The 16,220-nt window shown below is 43.3% G+C and overlaps 1 protein-coding gene across 2 annotated transcripts in view; it reads right to left on the bottom strand.

Annotated features, from left to right (window-relative positions):
• NEURL1B (neuralized E3 ubiquitin protein ligase 1B) overlaps window positions 1-9,514 on the bottom strand; it is a 258,905-nt gene extending 249,391 nt beyond the window's left edge. Inside the window, exon 1 of one of the 2 annotated variants that reach the window (XM_077327048.1) lies at window positions 9,333-9,514. In XM_077327048.1, coding sequence (XP_077183163.1) covers window positions 9,333-9,420 — 88 coding nt within the window. In that variant the 5' untranslated portion in view covers window positions 9,421-9,514. The remainder of the gene's footprint in view (window positions 1-9,332) is intronic. The other variant, XM_077327047.1, reaches the window with a different exon arrangement.
• Window positions 9,515-16,220: the final 6,706 nt, after the last annotated feature.

The following is a 16,220-nucleotide window of genomic DNA, read 5'->3' as shown; positions in this document are numbered from 1 at the left end:
GATGCAATTGGAACATGTGATGCAGCAGCCAAGAACAAAGTATCCTATCACCTCTTAGTTATCATATCACCTCTTATTTGTCTTCTCTTCAGGCTAAACAGACCAAGCTCACTTTTTCCTCATACGACTTGTCTCCAAACCCCTCACCATCTTTGTAGCCCTCCTCTGGACACCAGTTTGTCTACATCTTTCTTCAGTTGTGGTGCCCAAAACAGTACACAGTACTCCAAGTGAGGTCTTACCAGAGCAGAGTAAAGTGGTAACATTACCTCATGTGATGTCAACACTATAGTTCTTTTAAAACAGCACAAAATCCTGCGTACCTTTTTAGTTACCGAGTCCCAAAGCTAAGTCATGATCAGTGCCTTGTCTATTCCAAGCAGTGTCTGATCAATTCCAAGCAATTCTTAAGTTCAACAGTTTGCAGAAGGTCCATGTGGCTCAGCCACTATTTTAATTTTAGGCTTCCAGAGACTTACAAAACAGTGTGCCTCCCCCTCAACTTTGTTCAGTAAAGCATTAAAGGGTGAAATGTTTTCAGCACTTTAGATTTCCCATCCCAGTCTCTCTCTCTCTCTCTCTCTCTCTCTCTTTGCATCTCATGTCAGTTTCATTCCACATGACAAACCCCCCTCTATTTTGTTTGCATGCTGTACTAAAATCTTTTGGGGGGGACACTGAGGACACTGCCATTTACCTCGTCTCTGATCCCCCTTTCAAGTCAATACCAGCAGGAGCATGAAACCTCAAGCAGTGCTTTTAAAACATTTTTCTCATTTTTTTTTGAAATTTGGTGATCTGAGACTTGTGATAATACTTGATTAGTGTTTTACCACTTGTCTTGCCTTCCTGAATAAAAAAAATTAATGGCATGGTAAGAAAAAAGTTGTCCACGAGGATCCTTGAGCTTCTGTTTACAATGCTACAGATAATTTGACGGGCAGCAATGATTTGATAAAAAAAATGACACCAAAGGGCAGTAAAAGGCAGAGAGAAAACTCTGGAAGACAATGCTATGTACTCTGCCAGTTAAGATCTGTCTCTTAAGCCCTGTTCTCCATGTTCCCAACTTGCAGGGCTGGGGCAGGTGGCAACTAGATACAGGACAGTTTCTGTGGTGGCATCTTACCTTTGAAATGTCCTCATCCTTGAGTCTCACCTGGCACTTCTAATGGCAGCAAGAGACAGCACAGAATTATCCAAATTATTTAAATATTTTCTCAAAATAAGTCAGTGTTGTCATGAACATAAGAGTTCTACTGGATCATACCAGTGGTCTATCTAGTCCAGATCTCTGTTTCACTCAGTAGCCAGCCAGTTCCTCTGGATGGCCAAAAACAAGACACAGAGGCACAGGCCTTCCCCTGATGTTGCCTCCTGGCACTGATATTCAGAGGTCTACTGCCATTGAATGTAGAGATTCCCTTTAGTCACAACAGGCAATAGCCACTGATGCATCTGTCTAATTTCCTTTTAAAGCCCTGTATGCCTGTGACTGTAAGGTGATGTTAGTAATATGTAGTGTAATTTTGAATTTAACTCTCTGGTCTCAGGATAAGCCAGCACAGCCTTTCAACTGCAGGAATGTTTCACACTTGGGTGAAACATTCCTGCAATATATCATTGGTAGGCAAAATCATGAAACTCCGGCTCAGTTACTTGGGCCATATCATGCGATCCAACACAATGGAGAAAGCAATTATGCTAGGATTGGTCAGTGGACATAGGAAACCGGGACGACAATGAGTGCGGTGCTTGGACGCGATCAAGGTAGACACTGGCTAGAACACTGCATGGCTGAGGGAGGTGGTGTGGGATTGGAGATTGTGATGACATCTGTGCCATGGGACCGCCAAGATGCCCGTATTGCTAAAAATGTATTTACCAGGGTCAACAGCAGCTCAGAGTAGAAACAATTGTCCAGAAAAACTAACAGGAATGGATAAGCCCAACTAGTTTTATAACATTAAAAATATGACTTCCCACATACATAATTTGGCCCTTATGCAAAGACATACTGCCAAGTTTTTCAAGGCCAACTTTTCCTTGATCAGGCCGACCAGCAACATTAAAACATCCAGATCCTATTTGTCATCATATAAAATTCCTACTGATGTTTTCATCTGAATTCTGTAAGCACCTCCCCGATGCAGGTAGGCTTTTCATATTCAGTATGAGCTGTGTTTACATCGACTGACAAGCAAGTGAGACACTGGATTCACTGGTAACGGAGAGAAATGACTTAAAGACCAAGAGGTAAACTCCTTGAGTTTACACAGCACAAGAGGCAGTGAAAGTTTTTCTCTGTCTTTCTGTTCATTCCAGCCAAATTTCAAGTTCTAGAAAGATGAATAACTGTTATAAAGATTCACAAAGACTCCACTGCCTCCTACACATTCCACTCAGGAATCTGAAGAGAACACTCTGACTCCCATCAAAGTAAGACAGCACCATAGACAGTAGACACAAACACTCATTCCTCTTCCTGAACTTCTGCGCTGAACTGAGGAAGGGAACACGTTCCAACAGCCAACGTGCTGGCAGGATTAATGCACTCCCACACTGCCACATGCTATAAGTCAAACAGAGGTCTGCCTGCTACTTAGGCACACAAGAGAGGCATAAGCACCCTAGAAACAGCATATTTTGCCTTCAGAGGAAATAGTACAAATTGATTCTGTCATCACACAGCAACTACCCACGCTCTTGACTGGGTGCTGGAGGACCCCAAACATTCTCTGAAGACCCTCTTCAGAAAAGCAGGTCCCATTTTTCTTGGACACCCCTAACTCAACAGCAGGAAGAAGCCTGCCATGCAAGGACATTATGGCCCCACTGGTCTGCTACTACTGCTGTGGATTTTTGTTGCTGGTTGAGCATATAATCACAGCTACATTATGCTAAAACTAGGAACATTTTGAATTCTGAACTGGCATGATGGGTAAGTAACAAAATGAGTGCCACAAAAAAATGAAGCCAGCCACAAAATGACTGACACACCTTTACTTCAGTAAGAGCCAGTTTTGGTGTAGTGGTTAAGAGTGCGGACTTCTAATCTGGCATGCCAGGTTCGATTCTGCAGTCCCCCACATGCAACCAGCTGGGTGACCTTGGGCTCGCCACGGCACTGATAAAGCTGTTCTGACCGACCAGTGATATCAGGGCTCTCTCAGCCTCACCCACCCCACAGGGTGTCTGTTGTGGGGAGAGGAATGGGAAGGCGACTGTAAGCCGCTTTGAGCCTCCTTCGGGTGGAGAAAAGTGGCATATAAGAACCAACTCTTCTTCTTCTTCTCCAATGTTTTTCAACCTTTGTATTGAGTTGTACTGCAACAGGGCCTCAGATGTACCATGGCATGGAGGATTTCAAGATGGTGGCCACACGGAGCCAGCAGACAGGGCCATACACAGTCACAGCAGTAGCAGTGCACAGGGACAGTGCACAGAATTGGCATCCTTGGCTTGACCTTCCTACCCAAAGCTAGCAGTCTCGGCTTGACCTCCCCATCCAAAGCCAGCAGCAGCAGCAGCAGCAGCAGCACCACTGGCCACCAACACCAGCCTCAGCTCAGCCAAGGATTACTGAGGTGAGAACACTGCAAGGACATGGGCCTATTTGTAGGGTTTTTCTAATGTTTAATTGTTTTTATTTGCATACGGGGCATTGCAGCCAAGGTGTGGTGGGGTGAGGAGACAGGAGAGCTGCTTTTAATTTTAATTTGCATATTTTTATTGTGTGGTAGAGGCAGCTGACATCACTTCCATGGTATCTTGAATCCTGAAAAATATTTCAGGGGTACCTCCATGGTCAAAAGCTTTAAAAACGCTGTTATAGATAGAATCATATAGTTCGAAGGGACTTCCAGGGTCATCTAGACCATCCCCCTGCACAATGCAGGAACTACCTTCCCACCCACACTAACCCCAATTTCATGCCCAAATGATCCCCCCCACCCCACCCTAGCAGAAATCTCCAGAATTCAGTCTGGCACACCACAGATCCTGCTGCTGCCAAGAAAAAAATTTAAAACCTTCACAGCCAATCAAATCACCAATAGTGAATCAGAAGCTTTGCTGGGTAAAAACCCATTTTCTAAAATCACTTGGTGGGCACCAGAGGTGCAATAGCACCCACAGGCACCACTTTAGGAACCCCTGGACTACAGGATCACCGATTAAAGGTGCAATCCTATGCATACATACTTGGACATAAATTTCACTGTAACTCCAAGCAACACATTAATTCAAAGTGACTAAATATGCATACGATCAGAATGCATGCACCAATTATAAAACTGAGAAAATCTTTCTACTTAGAATGCCCTGTTTGTGCCAGAAAGTCCACTACTGTACCAGTCACACTCTTTCAGTCTCACATACCCAAGGTAAACCATATATGCCACCATGACATCCTTAAAGGGAAAGGTGGGATAAAAATGTGTGAGACAGAAAGATTTTCGGAAGGCCAGCAATGCAACATCACTGTACATGCAAACACTTAATATTCAAAATATTTGAAATGCATTATCACAAGAATAATATTTGCTGTTGTTAGGTGCAAAGTCGTGTCCGACCCATCGCGACCCCATGGACAATGATCCTCCAGGCCTTCCTGTCCTCTACCATTCCCCGGAGTCCATTTAAGTTTGCACCTACTGCTTCAGTGACTCCATCCAGCCACCTCATTCTCTGTCGTCCCCTTCTTCTTCTGCCCTCGATCACTCCCAGCATTAGGCTCTTCTCCAGGGAGTCCTTCCTTCTCATGAGGTGGCCAAAGTATTTGAGTTTCATCTTCAGGATCTGGTCTTCTAAGGAGCAGTCAGGGCTGATCTCCTCTAGGACTGACCGGTTTGCTATACTGTAACTCATTTTGTATGAGCCTCTTGTGGCGCAGAGTGGTAAGGCAGCCGTCTGAAAACTTTGCCCATGAGGCTGGGAGTTCAATCCCAGCAGCCGGCTCAAGGTTGACTCAGCCTTCCATCCTTCCGAGGTCGGTAAAATGAGGACCCAGCTTGCTGGGGGGTAAACGGTAATGACTGGGGAAGGCACTGGCAAACCACCCCGTATTGAGTCTGCCATGAAAACGCTAGAGGGCGTCACCCCAAGGGTCAGACATGACTCGGTGCTTGCACAGGGGATACCTTTAACTCATTTTGTGGATCAAAAAGATTTGAAAACTAATCTGCAAAGCAAACCTAGCTCTCAATAAATTATCAGTTCATACAATTAAATAAAATTCAGGTGGGTAGCTGTGTTGGTCTGAAGTGGCACAACAAAAATTGAGTCCAATAGCACCTTTAAGATCAACAAAGTGTTATTAAAGGTGTGAGCTTTCGTGTGCAGGCACACTTCCTCAGACAAAATCTGAGGAAGTGTGCCTACACAGGAAAGCTCATGCCTTGAATAAACCTGTTAGTTTTAAAGGAGCTATTGGACTCAATTTTTGTCATACTGTTAAATAAAGGAGTTAACGTCATGTGTGCAGGCTGCCCTCTAGTGATGACTATCTAATACTGCTAGATGGAGGGGAAAAATCATTAACAAGGAGTCTCAAAAGCAAAAAAGACAGAAATGTAGCCACTGCTAGAAAAGAGTTAGTGAATCTTATATACAGCTGTTCTCTACCCAAAGGCTTACAGTCACCTTCCCTTTCCTCTCACCTGTGAGGTAGGTGAGGCAGAGAAAGCCCTGATATTACTGCTCAGTCATAACAGCTTTATCAGTGCTGTGGTGAACCCAAGGTCACCCAGTTGGCTGCATGTGGAGGAGGAGCGGGGAATTAAACCTATTTGTAGGGTTTTTCTAATGTTTAATTGTTTTTATTTGCATATGGGGCATTGCAGCCAAGGTGGGGTAGGGTGAGGAGACAGCTTGGGGTGCTGACCATTTTGTGCCCTGTGACTCTCTACCTAAGGCCCAGAAGTTGGCATCCCTGTTTGTCCAGCACATATATAGATTGCATGGGATAGCCCATGGATTTCTGACAGATCATGGCCCCCAGATCATTCCCATGTTCTGGAGGGAGCTCCTGAGGTCACTGGGGGTTGATCAAGGTCTGAGTTCACGCTACCACCCGGAAACTAATGGACAGAGAGGGTGAATCACATTCACACCTTTGGTGTTTTGTCAATTATCAGCAGAGTGATTGGGTTGATCTAATCCCGCTTGCTGAGTTTGCCTATAATAATGAGATTCATTCAAGCCCAGGGATGTCCCCCTTTGAAGTGGTTTACAAAAGCAACTTATTAGCCACTCCTATGTGGGTTCCCCACCCTGACAGCCCTCCATATTTGAAAGTTTGGGCTGCACGCATTCAGGCAGCTTGGCCGATGACTGTGACTGCTCAAGATGGTGGCAGGACATCAGAATCCAGTTGTTTCTGCCATTGTTCCTTGTAGGAATTGGGGCAGCCTGTCTCCTATGCCTAATTTATGGCTCCTGATGTCTTGGAGCCAAATCACTTATCTGAGTATTATGGCTATGTGATGGTCTCCCACGGAAGGGGTAGGCAGGAGAGGGAATATATGTGAAAACCTGTATCTTGAGACCCAGTTTTGACAATGTTTTTATGAGTGTACTTTCCTGCTCAATAAATGAAATCTTTTGCTTCAAGTCTTTTTTGCTTCAAGTAAACTCTTAACTTTTCTGGGCAGCTGAAGATCCTTACACTGGTTTCATGCGAAACAGGTATATGAAGGAGAATATGAGATTGGTGCTGAATGCGATGGACTTTAAAAAAAAAAACCAAAAAAAAAAGATGCAGCTTTCTGCTTCCTAGAGAGCCTAGTGGTTAGGAGAACGGACATCTAATCTGGTGAGCTGGGTTTGATTCCATGCTCCCCCACATGCAACCAGCTGGGTGACCTTGGGCTCGCCATAGCAGTGATAAAGCTGTTCCGACAGAGCTGTAATATCAGAGCTCTCTCAGCCTCACCTACCTCACAGGGTGTCTGTTGTGGGGAGAGGAAAGGGAAGGCAAATGTAACCCACTTTGAGACTCTTTTGGGTAGAGAAAAGAGGCATATAAAAACAAACTCTTCTTCTAAATACTGAGAAAGTGTTTGACAATATTTGGGTTTTTCTTGAAAGTGTCTTGCAGCAGATCAACTGCAGGAGTAATTTTTTAAAGATGGGTACAAAGGATCTACTCCAAACAAGAAGCAGAAGTTTTAGTTAATGGGATGGTCTCTCGAATAAAGGTAGATTATAGCAAAGGGTATAAGACAAGGCTTCCCTCTGTCACCATTAGGATAGATTCAAATGAGTAGCTGTGTTGGTCTGAAGTAGACCAAACCTTTGTTGGTCTTAAAGGTGCTACTGGTCTCTGTCACCATAGTTATTCAACATGGTTCTAGAAGTTTTAGTCACAAAAATAAGATCAGATCAGGTATTTTTAGTCTGCAAATAGAAGGAACCATCTGTCTAGTTTTTGTTCTTTAAAAGAAAAAGATGCAATATTTGCAAAGAACTTTGAACACATGACAATGTAAAAAATCCTAGCTATTCTTATAATTTTAATTGCTACTGATTTAGTTTTTATGGTGAATGTTTTTGTTGTATTTATTATGTTGTAAACTACCCCAAGATGACACTTCGGAGGGGCATTTATCTAAATTAAATTTAAAAGAAAATATATTTTATATATTGGTTTAATATAATTGTCATATTGTAATAACTGGAAAAAACAGCACTCAATTTTTCAATTAATATGAATAAAGGATCTTTTTTATTTTTTAGAAAACCCAAAACTTTTTAAACATCTCACACACTTCTACAAGCCTGACTAAAGATGGCCTTTAGGTCCAAAATGTTATGCTTTTGTAAGCATTCTTTTTTTGGCTGTTATTTTATACAGCAAGAGACTAAAAAATACTGCATGGAAAATATGACACACCATAACTTATACCCAGAGATAAAATTAAATGTTCGTACCAATGAACAGACAGCTGCAATGAACCTTAAAGTCTCAGCAACAGTACCCAAGCACAATGGTCTCACTTGAACTTTAAAGACATTTACTTGGAATGAAATGTCATTAATTTAACCAGCTTGTATTCCTGAATCCATGAGGCAGCCATTGTAACCCTCATTATTTTGATGCTACTGGACCACAATACCATTTTCCTTTACACATTGACATATGTTTAACTGATAAAACATGTTTTACTGATTTTGTGATCGGGATTTCATTATGTTTGTATGCTTTCCCAAGAACCTTTTGGTTGATGGACAGAGTATAAATATCTTACATAAATGATAATACGTTGCCAGTACACTAATCTGGTTACATAGATCAGCTTCTATGAGCACAAATTACTAGTATGGATTTGATGTACAGTATGGATTTGTTCACAGGATACTTCGCTTATACAGTGGTTATGGGAGACACAAAGTGACCAACAGGCAAAGTGGTTTATTACAACATACATTCTATGTTGGCCAGAAATTAAAGAAGCCCCAGATATGAATTATCATATGTCCTACTAAGTCTTGCACAACATCCCTCTCTTCACAGCCCAAATCTTCACACATCATATTGCTCATCGTTGTATTTACATAAAAGTCTATAACCAGTCTCATGCATCCAAGAGGTCTGCCCCATCATTTAAGCTCCCTTAACAAAACCACTATTATATCATTTTTCTTATAATTAATAATTGTAATATTAATATTATTTTCTTCTTCACTGTCTGTTCAGAATACACACATTTCAATGGCCACTTCATACATCTGACAAAGTGGATTATGGCTCATGAAAGCTTATGCCACATTGTATTTGCTTATCCTTAAAGTAAAAGAGGATTCTTATTTCTGTAATATCAGTAAGGCCCTCCAAGCCAGCATCTTACAGCCCCCTTAAGAGAAATCTGCAATTCCTCTTGTGATTCTGACGCGCAGGGTTTTATTTCTAAAGGAGAAAGGTAGCCCACTGCTCATTTCTGCCTGGAAGCCGCAAGTCCTGCAGTGTAACCCCCCCCCCTTACATATGTGGAGGAAAGGAAAGTATTCTATACATAGGATTGGCAACTCTGGACTGGGACATTCCTGGAGCTTTGTGAGAAGAGGGCAGAATATGAGGAGGGGAGAGACCACAGTGGCGTATATGCCAAAAATATATTCCATCGTTCAAAATATCCATTTTTTGTCAGGGGAAGTGACCTGTGTGGTCCGGAGAGCAGCTGTATTCCGGAAGGACTCCAGGCCATACCTGGCTGCTGGTAACCCTATCTATGCATGCCCAATTCAGCACGTTCTTCTGTTATTAGTTTACCTACTCCGGAACTGAGCAAATTCACTTTAAACAAGCCGCAGCTAATCTCTGCCGCACTTACCCATACGAAGAGCACCCGCAACCCAGCTGCCGCTGCTACAATTAATACGAATCGGTACGGCCAACGCGACAGATTCCGTGTTGCCCATAGCTGTGCAGCGCAGACTGCACCCTCACGGGGGAAGAAAATAAGACGCAGGATCGCCTGCTTGCAAAGTTTCTAGGGCAGCTTGCAAGACTTTGGCCTTTGGCAGCTGCAAGTTCTCCCGCCGGATCGCGAGTTCAAATGCGGCACGTGGGCGAAGAGGCCAGCCAATGGACAGCGGCAAGGAGCACCTGCGAAACTGACGGGAGACGTTTTCCGCGCTCTGCCATTGCCGGAAAGCCTCCGGGGGCGTGGGGGAGCGCTAGACGCAAAAGGGGAGTTATAAATAAACGAGCTCATCGCCAATGCCTGAAAGCGCCAGCGGTATCATCTTAGCAGAATGCAAAAAAAATAAAGATTCTTATACTGTCCAGCCTTGCCTTTCCCCCACATAGAAATTTGCCTTTTTCTTCCAACTAAAACGCCACCGCTCCCTTGTCGCAAGTTCACTCCCTGCCTGCCTCCGCTTCTGCTTCAAGCTTTTATTACCAGCAATAGAACATGAGAAATACACAGGGAAAGTAAGGGTGGGGGGGGGAGAATGCGGGGTTGACACGGGGGTGGAGGGAGCGTCTCTCTCCCACCTCATCCGCCCGCACGCGCACACCCACGCACCCTCCCTTTCCGGCTTAATTTCGTCCTCGAAAAAAGAGTGGGCCTCTAGAGGCGGGAGAAAGTAGCGCCTCCGACTCCAGTGAAGGGGAGGGGGAAGTGGCAGGATCACCCCTTCCGCGGAATACGGGATTCGGCTCCTTCTCTCGGTTTCCCTTCGTCCCTGGGGGCGCCTCGTTCTCCCGTTCCGTGAGGGGAATAACCCGTATCTCGAATGGGCTATACCACATGAAGTACATCGCAAGCCTAAGCAAAGTGACAATTTCCCGAGATCACTCAGGACCTCAGAAAGGGTATAATTCTGTTTCGACGGAACCGGCGCGCACAAAAAAAACTGCGTGCCGGTCTTTCTCCGTGACATATACAAGCCTATGCAGAACTTGTCCAGTTTGAGCCTATTGACTGGAATTTGCTTAGAGCCAGAGTAACTCCACATAGGACTGTACTTCCAATAGTGCAAGGAATTTGCAGGATGGGAGGCTACATTTACCACTTTGGTGAGAAGTAGGTCTAGAGTTTAAGTATCTCCAGATTTGTAGGCTGCAGCTTACTTCAGTAAAGAAAAGGATCCTGTCCTCAGGCTTAACAATAAAAACAAACAAACAAGATTCAATGGTAAGAGATTGAGGTGAGAGCTCACTATCATCAATTATGTACCACAGAATGGGACTGGCAAGAAATCAAAAGGAGAGAAAATCCATCTTCACCCCACCATAGCAGCATGGAGGTGGTTGTGGATGGGTCGGTTAGGCAATCCAGAGGTCCATTCCCCACAGCGTTAATGTAGCCGAAGTGTTGCCATTGTGTAATGCTATATATTTCTCGTTATTCATGACGTCGTACACAATCTGCAACACTCCCGCAAAAATCGCTTTGTTGTAGCACATTTCAGAGAATCCACAAAAGTGGATTCCCCCTTAAAAAAAAGAACGCTAGTCTCTTGAGAACAACCTGCAACACATCCGGAAAAGACATGTGCGTTCACAATGTAGTGATAGAAAGAATGTCCCTCCCTAATCTCTCGCACCTGCGCTTCCGGTGTCGCGATCACCATTTTTTCCCCTTAAACCAGCAAAAGCTATTAATAAGCGTTGCTTGAATGGCTGAAATCACTCCACAAGCAAGTCTCTGTAAAGTTTCCAAGCACAATACAGCCCACCCCACCCCACCCCTCGACACTGCCCATAATTTCAGCCAGGAATAGCAGGGGGGGATTTTTTTTCTTTAAGAGCATGCAAACGATTAAGCGCCAGCTCCTACGCCAGCGGAAAAGGTCTCTCTGATACATGGAAATAACGAATATGCATTGCTACCGGTGTTTTCGAGTTTTTAAAAAAGAGTTCTTAAAGGTAAACACTAACACAACAGTTAATTGGCTGTTCTGGTTGATTGACGGCCAGGGGCGGGAGGAAGCGCAGAAAAATATCGCCTCCTCTGTTGCAATTTCGGTGAGACCAGAAACTTGTGCGTTAGAAGAACAGCGCTAGTGGGAGAGCCTTTTTTTGATGGAAATGGCTGTGTGCATTACCGCGACCTGCCGCTTTTGCCTGCAGCGCTTTTCAATAGCGCTCAGACTTAGCGACATTGCCCTTTGTGCGGAATTGCCCTGAGGCAGTGTAATAAGAGGAAAGGTGAAGGGGTAATAGACAATTCACTTGCTGCTTTTGTCCACTTTCAGTTTTCTGGCATTTTTAAAGGATCAATTGCACATGTGCAAACATTGCTCATAACAGTTTGGTAGTGTTTACCTCCAAATTATTATTCCCAGGCTACAGAAACAAAAAAGCTAAGTCCAGTGTGCCCCTTTTTGGGGTGTTTTCTGGAGGCAGGGGGGCTCACTTGGCTATTAAATATAGGATTGGGCCAAGCTGATCTTCCTAGGTTGATCTTGCTTTAATGAAAATGTTGGAATTGTTATACTGCCATTATTCCAGATGAAGGCAGTTAAGGGGCTGGGGCACCATTCCTCTGAGGAAATGCTGAAGAGTCTGCGACTTTTCAGTGTAGGAAAAAGAACATGGCAAAGGGGGAACATGATAGAAGACTATGCATAGCGTAGACAAAAGTGGATGGAGAAAGTTTTTTCTCCCTCATAGTACTGTTATGCAGGGGGTCCCACCCCAACAGGAGTATCTAAACTCCACTTATCAAAATGGAAACAAAGGAGCATTGGGGGATTATTGTAAATACAAAATCACCCCTAGAGGAGTAGACATAAGAAAAGCTTCAGGGAAGTTCTCTCAAAATGAGATTTTAAAAGAAAGGTGGGTTCCCATCCTAAATATAGACATAATGGTTTTGCTGATAGAAACAGTTGAGACAGAGATTGCAAAAACAGAAAAGGAAATGGAACAACGTAAGGAGGTCAGAACAGATTTGAATGAGAGGGAACAGTGTGATCACATGATGTCTCTGGGTAATGATATTCATAAACCATTTTTGGATACTTAAACAGACCAAATTTTAAAAAGTTCAAGAGAGACCTAAAAGGCTATGGAAATGGAAGAGTTATGAGTGGTCATCACAGAGACAGAACCTGTATACTAGGAAATCAGTTTCTTGATATCACTCTATACGTCTGGGAAGATTTAGGATCAACATCTGCCTACTCTCCCCAAGATAATCTTAGTCGTTTCATATTTAGGAGAGAGGATAATTTTTTAGGTCAGAACTGAGAACTAAGATCAGGCAATAGGTACGGACACCAGGAGTTCAGACCAAGCTACATGAAAGAAGCTTTGAGAACCCAAGGCATTTAGCCTTTCTAACATACAAGTGGCAACAGTGGAACTTTTTGTACTAAGAAAGGCCTTGTCTTTCATCCTTACATCTCCTTGCAACACCTTTCAATTAATGGTGGAAATCCATAATTTATATAGAAAAATTTGATTTTTCTAAAGGTAAGGAGGAGACTAGTGACATAGATGTGAAGGTCTTAAATTTGAAAGCTAAATCTTCATTTAATCCATGAAAGACATGACTAGTACTCCAGGAATTGGTGTTAGAAGAACTGAAAAAATAGAACAAAAGGAAATACCAGTTTGGCATAATTAAAATAAATTAGAAAATCAGACATTAAAATAGCTCTGCCAAAGAAAGGACATTAATTTCAAACCAGCAGATAAGGGTGGAGCAGTTGTAATTTGGGGAAGAGATGTCTGCATTACAGAGGCCTATAGATAACTGAACAACACTATACTAATCCCTCCAAGTTTATTAATAAAGGTGGGCCTTGTAGAAAGCTCTATTGATAAATCTATACATGCTTTCCTTCTTGTGTGTGTGTGTGCATGCACGCACGTATGTGCCATAATTCTATAGCATTGGTCTCTGAGAACCATTATGGGGTCACAGTTAAAAAATAGTGGCTTCTAACCTTAAGAGCCGGGTTTGATTCCCCATAGCCAGCCAGCTGGGTGACCTTGGAACATTCCCAGTTTTCTCTGAGCTCTCTCAGCCCCACCTCCCTCACAGGGAGTCTGTTATGGGGAGAGGAAGGGAAGGTGATTGTAAATTGCTTTGAGATACCTGAGGCCTTCTGGGTGACTGCAGCCCACGCTCAGTTTTCTCAGAGCTCTCTCATCTCCACCTCCATAACAGGGTGTCTGTTATGGGAAGAGGAAGGGAAGGCAATTTTAAACTGCATTGAGACACCTGAAACCTGCTAGGTGACTGTGGCCCACTCTCAGAGCTCTCTCCACCACACCTCCTTCACAGGGTGTCTGTTATGGGGAGAGGAAGGGAAGATGATTTTAAACTACTTTGAGACCTGCTGGGTGATTGTAGGCCACTCCCAGTTTTCTCAGAGCTCTCTCAGCCCCACATCCCTCACAGAGTGTTATTGTGGGGAGAGGAAGGGAAAAGATGTTTGTAAACTGCTTGAGACTCCTTTGGGTAGTAAAAAGCAAGGTATAAAAATAAAACTCTTCTTCTAAGGGTCAACAGTGAAAGAAGCATGTCGGCACATGACATTTTATCAACAGTAAAATAATGGAGACAGAAGGAGCAGGATGGACAACTCTGTACTGAGATTACCCCATATGGATTAGGGCAGGGGGACTTTTCTGTATCTGTGGCCTAATTCACACAAGAAGGAAAATGAGATTGAAAGCAGAATGGGGAGGAATGGGCTGCCATGTAATCTCCCCCAAAGAAGAGTCTTCAGTCGAATTTTCCCTTCACGTATCTGAAGACATGGCTCTTGAAAGCTCATCTGTAACCATGAGTATGCCCTTACAAACTGGATAACCACTCCCCTTACTCTTCCCACCCCCAAGCTCTAGCACCTGTTGGATTCCTCGATACAATGGGCTTTGCCCCTAGTAATGGATATAATTCTGTGGTCAGTTAAGATACTTATATCTCATTGACTTAACTGGGATTTATGCAACCTAACTTTGTGTTGTATTACAGTCATATTGGCAGTATTAGGGCCCAGAAGGCTTGTTAGTAGTTGGAACTAGAAATAAATAAGGAACATTTTAAGAGTAATGTTCAATACTAACAAATGTTAAAAATTCTTCTGGTCTGGTGGTATTTAATGTGGTCTCCTTTTTGCAGAAGAGCCTATTGTGGCACAGAATAGTAAGCGGCAGAAATGCAGTCTGAAGCTGTCTGTCCATGAGGTTGGGAGTTCGATCCCAGCAGCCGGCTCAAGGTTGACTCAGCCTTCCATCCTTCCGAGGTCGGTAAAATGAATACCCAGCTTGCTGGGGGGTAAACAGTAATGACTGGGGAAGGCACTGGCATGGCCACCCTATATTGAGTCTGGCATGAAAACGCTGGAGGGCGTCACCCCGAGGGTCAGACATGACTCGGTGCTTGCATAGGGGTTACCTTTACCTTTACCTTTTTGCAGCTGAGAAACTTGAGACACCCAAGATCATTTAGATTTGACTTTGACCAGTCCTATCTATGCTGGCACTTGTGTATCCAGTTCAAGGGTTTCCTCAAAATAAAACTTGCTTTAGAATAAGCTCTGTGCGACTTAATTCAAAATACTAAGTAAAGATAAAATAAAACTATGCAGAATTACCATAACAGTTGTGTTGTTTTGCAATTAACGAATAATAGCTAATAGCCAACATTTGCCTTTACAGGAAAATCAAGCTCACTTAAACAGGCAAAACATGTGTTACATCCTCTCTCAGCCTGCCTTGCAAAAACACAAGGCAGCAAATCTTAAAGGCACCTGCTTGGCACACATGGTATTTAATGGTAATGATGTATTTGCACCATCCAAGGCCAGACCCCCCCCACAGCACAACCCAGGAATTCCAAGTAGAAGACAACAGCACCTCTCAATCAAAGTGTTCTCTCATAGCTACTTGAACTGCTCTCAAGAGAAGGACAAGAATAAATAATGAAACTTCATATGACTGCTTACACAGCTATAGTCACTGATACTTTGATGACAATTCTGGCCATGCTTTCTTGAGAGGGATCTGATTGTTTGGAGAGAAAACAAAGGGAAAGATTGTAGTGGGCTGCACAAATGTAATACAATCTGGAAATACAAATTACAAATACAAACCTGAAAATACAAATTCTTGGAGAACAGGTGAAGTGCCAGAAGATTGGAGGTGGTCAAATATTGTCCCCATCTTCAAGGAAGAAAAGGAGGATCCAGGTAACTACTGACCCGTCAGCTTGATATCTATAGCTGGCAACATTTTAGAACAAATAATCGGTCAATCCTTGAGTAGCTAGAGCTAAGAATCAGCATGGCTTCAAGTCATGTCAGACTAACCTTATATCTTTTTAAAAAGAAAGTTACTACCTTGCTAGATCAGGGGAATGCTGTGGCCATTATCTTGATTTCAGTAAGGCTTTTGATAAGGTTTCGCATGATATTCTTATTGGCAAGTTGGTAAAATGTGGTATAGATCCTCTTACTGTTAGGTGGATCGAGAACTGGTTGACAGATCACACCCAAAGGGTGCTTGTAAATGGTTCGTCATCTTCTTGGAGAGGAGTGATGAGTGGAGTGTCTCAGGGATCTGTCCTTGGCCCTGTGTTGTTCAACATATTCATAAATGATTTAGATGAAGGAATAGAGGGGGTACTTATTAAATCTGCAGATGACACTAAACTAGGAGGGGTAGCAAACACACCAGAAAACAGAATCAGGATACAGGATGATCTTGACAGGCTGGAAAACTGGACTAAAATGAATTTCAATAGTGATAAATA

This window comes from Paroedura picta, chromosome 3 (genome assembly GCF_049243985.1).
Source record: "Paroedura picta isolate Pp20150507F chromosome 3, Ppicta_v3.0, whole genome shotgun sequence".
Taxonomy (NCBI): Eukaryota; Metazoa; Chordata; class Lepidosauria; order Squamata; family Gekkonidae; genus Paroedura; species Paroedura picta.
Note: the sequence above shows the minus strand (reverse complement) of the source record. Positions and strands in the feature narration are given on the sequence as shown.